The sequence below is a fragment of the Arachis ipaensis genome, chromosome B10, assembly GCF_000816755.2.
Source record: "Arachis ipaensis cultivar K30076 chromosome B10, Araip1.1, whole genome shotgun sequence".
NCBI lineage: Eukaryota > Viridiplantae > Streptophyta > Magnoliopsida > Fabales > Fabaceae > Arachis > Arachis ipaensis.
In genome coordinates this window covers 128025858-128029669 of record NC_029794.2, presented here as the reverse complement: position 1 = coordinate 128029669, position 3812 = coordinate 128025858, and the positions used below count along the sequence as shown (strand labels likewise).

The window sequence follows — 3812 nt, the reverse complement described above, 5'->3', positions numbered from 1 at the left end:
ATGCTCAATTACTTTCTGCTGCAACTAGTGGGTCCCCAAAGAAAATCCCTTAGTCTGAAAGATCCTGAGAAATATGAATTTCGGCCAAAGCATTTGCTTAAACAGGTTGGAGTTTAACTCTTCTGAAAAAAGAAATTACTAAATACATTATGTTGTATCAAAATTGTGATTGTAATAAAAAAGTAAACGGCTAAACTTTAAATTATTCATTTGAAGATTGTGCACGTATATGTTCACCTGGCAAGAGGTGATTCAAATTCCATCTTCCCAGCTGCCATCTCCAAGGATGGTCGATCATACAATGATCAGGTAAGTTTCAGACTTCTAATATGTAGCAGACTGTTCTTCAAAAATTGTCTTTGTTCCACATTACCAGAAGCCGTGCAATCTGACTGAGAATTCACTGCAGTTGTTTAGTGCTGCAGCAGAGGTTCTTCATATAATAGGTGAGGATGGGAGAATCATACAAGAATTCATTCAACTCGGTGCTAAGGCAAAAGTTGCAGCTTCTGAAGCCATGGATACTGAAGCTACCTTGGGAGAAATTCCAGATGAATTCCTTGATCCAATTCAAGTAACATTTCTAAAACTTTGATTAACAAAGAATTACTATTTTAAGTTTTATGATAACTAGGGTTAAAGAAGCTTCACTATTATTTTGCAGTACACTTTAATGAAGGATCCTGTCATCTTACCTTCTTCAAGAATCGTAGTTGATCGACCTGTCATACAGAGGCACCTTCTTAGTGATAGCGTATGAAACCTCTTGTTCTCATTATTGATGTTCTTATCAGATTACAGGTTCTCGGGTTTATGCTTTTTCTATTTGGTTTTTTGTGTGCAGTCCGACCCATTCAACCGATCCCATCTTACCGCCGACATGTTGATTCCTGATACTGAACTCAAAGCAAGAATAGAGGAGTTTGTCAAGTCCCAGGAAATGAAGAAACGTAGTGAAGGTATAAGCATACAGAGCACCAAGGACACGATTCAGACAACAAATGGGGAAATGTTGATCGACTAGGTAAATAAATATTCAACTTTCATAAATTTCCGATAATGTAAGGTCGCCAGATTGATTACTATGATGTATCTTATTTCATACAAGTTTTAGGTGTATCCTATTTGTAGGAAATTGAATCTTATCGTTTCAATGAGCTTCTTCGTATAATGGCAGCATAGAGCTTCAAACTACAAGTTGCAGTGTGTGTTTGGTATCTCAAACGTTTAGATAATATTTGGTTAGAGTGGATCGAGTTTTCTGTCTAACATGTTTTTTAAGTGGTTATAATATATTAATTACCTATTTTTCTCAATTTTTCCGCTAAATACATAATAGCAAGAATTTTGTTAAGATAGTGCCAACAAGAAAATATTCTTTGGAGTATAAAATAACTTAAAAAAAAAATCAAAATACTAATAATAAATTACTTAAGCATCATGTTTCAAATTCCATCTTTAGGGCCAGTGTATATATACTTATATAGTCAATTTCATGATCAATTTTTTTACTCACCAATACATGACTCCAATAAGATTAAGAATTAGTCATTGACGGTTGATTGATACTTACGAATCAAATAACTAAAAATAGTTGTCTACTAATCAATGAAACTTTGCTCTAATAAAATTGAGAGTTGCACTTTGTTTCACTTTTTTATTTTTGAAAAATATGTAAGTATTATTTGTCTGTTTATCTTTCACTTTTGATATTAAAAATAATTGATAAAATATAAAATAATCATAAAGAGATTGTTTCACGCTAAAAAAAGTGTACACAAGAAATCATGCAATGCAATTATGGTTCCTTTTTAATTTTCGGTCAGAATACTTTCGTAAATCTGCAATTCTCCATCTTTAAGCATGTACAGAAAGGGGAAAAAAATGTGCCAATGTCAAAAACCAAAAACATTTCGAGCGAGTTATGCCTTAATTACATCTCTACCACTACAAGTAATAAAGAAGAGAAGAAAACAAAGATTAGGAATCCAAGAGGAAGAAATCAGAACAAAAAATTGGTGAAGCTCTTCAATTTTTCAACATATTTGAGGGGGAAATCACTTTAGAAAAAAAAAGGTTTGACAACAAAGAGAAGCAAATGTCTCGAAGCTAAAAGTCTCTGACTATGCTGTTCCAACCAAATACACGAAATATTGTCATAGACTACAAAATCACAAAGATTTAGCCCTCTTCCTCTTTACATATCGAGAAAAACTAGTTTTCAGACCTATGACAACAAAGCATATTCCACCCTATGGAATCGGATACATAAATTAGAAAAACTAATTTTGAGAAAATGTTCTACAGTTCTAAGACACCCAGCAGTAGCCAAAAGAAAAATTCAAACAGCTCCACAAAGATTCAGTCAGTCTCACAAATAAGTGCAATAGTAGGATCGAAACAGAACTCACCCCAGATATAAACTTGAATAACTCGGTCTGCTACAATTCAGTTTTCTTATCCATCCAGTATTCTTTTCCAACCAAAAAGGATATGACTATTATCAGTCAAGAAGAAAGTTTGCTTTTCGTGATGACATCAAATGACAATCCATTTTGTTGAAGTCTATCCCTAAGATCAGTTGCACCAAACACAATCCCTGGGGTGTAAACTCCTCCCTTTGGTAGGTTGTCTCGTTGGCTTAGAAGAACGAGTGCACACTGAATGAGAATTATTGGGGTGGTTACATAACCCATTTCAGGTCCCATTACTCTTGTTATGATTTCCATGTCAGGTTTTCTGTTTCTCTCTGTGGCAACATTCTTCTTGCTATATCCATGTCCAACAAACCACATCTTGAACGAGGCGCTTTCCACCTCCTCTTCCGACGGACCATTCTTACTGAACCCACCGAATGTAAATACAGAAGGATATTTCAAAAGAAGCCATCTTCCGAATGATGTTTTTCCTAAAAGGCCAATGAAAATTCCAATGATAATATACACAAAAATGCTCAATAAATGTTTTGAGCCGAGTTTTACTTCGAAATGAGTAGGCTTCACAGATGACCAGAAGGCTTTCCTTTTCTCAACCATCTCGGCAGTCTCATTTCTCCCAGGGAGACCGTAAGGGTTTTCAGTTAGAGTTGAAAATGTTCTTCCAACGAGGGTTGAATCCGCTGATGGTAGCACTACTCCCCAGAGGCCAATTTTCTTCTGGTGTTCTATTAGTGCTCCTTTAGGAGGTGGTCCAGGAATCTGCAACCATGCAAAGGCAACAAGTTTATAACATAACATTGAATCCAAAAAATATAAAGCTCAAGAAAGTAAGCACAACAAAAATACTGATTATCGGTTTAACTTAGCTTCATTGTGGATGAACCTGGAAAGAAGGGTCAGTAATGTTCAATTGAAGAGATTTGTCTGCCATTTAAGGAATGAGGACTATTCCATGATAATAGACGTGTTAATGGAATCATCAGAATTGCGTCCTAACAAACTTTGAACATATGAGATGTTAGATTCTCTTACCGCGGGCCTGGTTCGCGCGGGCGTGGACCGTCTCAAGTCCTCCAAATCCTTAACACTCTCCACCGCAAGAACAGCAGATTCGAAGGTTCCGAAGTTCCCAACGATTCTCCTCTCCGATTCCGCGGTAAGGTAACCAACCACCCTGTACGGCGAGCTCTCACCAACCCACTGCACCGAGTTGAACAGCACTCCCAACTCAGCCGGCACCGAGTCAAACCCGCACGCGCACACCACCAGTGACCCGGACTCCACGGCACTCTCGTGGTACCTCGCCTCCATCCGCTCCATGAACTCCGGCTCGCCGGAGATGTCCAGGTAGTCGCACCCGGAGGCGGCGCATGC

At 37.6% G+C, this 3812-nt stretch overlaps 2 protein-coding genes across 3 annotated transcripts in view; one reads left to right on the top strand and one right to left on the bottom strand.

Moving 5' to 3' along the window:
- The window catches only part of LOC107622835 (probable ubiquitin conjugation factor E4), a gene marked incomplete in the record, with an annotated part of 6030 nt that extends 4761 nt beyond the window's left edge, over window positions 1–1269 (top strand). The window contains 5 exon segments of the mRNA XM_016324878.2: window positions 1–105; window positions 217–309; window positions 410–574; window positions 665–754; window positions 845–1269. Coding sequence (XP_016180364.1) covers window positions 1–105; window positions 217–309; window positions 410–574; window positions 665–754; window positions 845–1024 — 633 coding nt within the window.
- Window positions 2092–3812, bottom strand: part of LOC107623137 (probable mitochondrial saccharopine dehydrogenase-like oxidoreductase At5g39410) — a 2506-nt gene continuing 785 nt past the window's right edge. Inside the window, exons 2-3 of one of the 2 annotated variants that reach the window (XM_021115048.1) lie at window positions 3471–3761; window positions 2092–3197 (exon numbers count right to left, since the gene is read on the bottom strand). In XM_021115048.1, coding sequence (XP_020970707.1) covers window positions 2508–3197; window positions 3471–3761 — 981 coding nt within the window. In that variant the 3' untranslated portion in view covers window positions 2092–2507. Of the gene's footprint in view, window positions 3198–3470; window positions 3768–3812 lie in introns of both variants that reach the window. The other variant, XM_021115049.1, reaches the window with a different exon arrangement.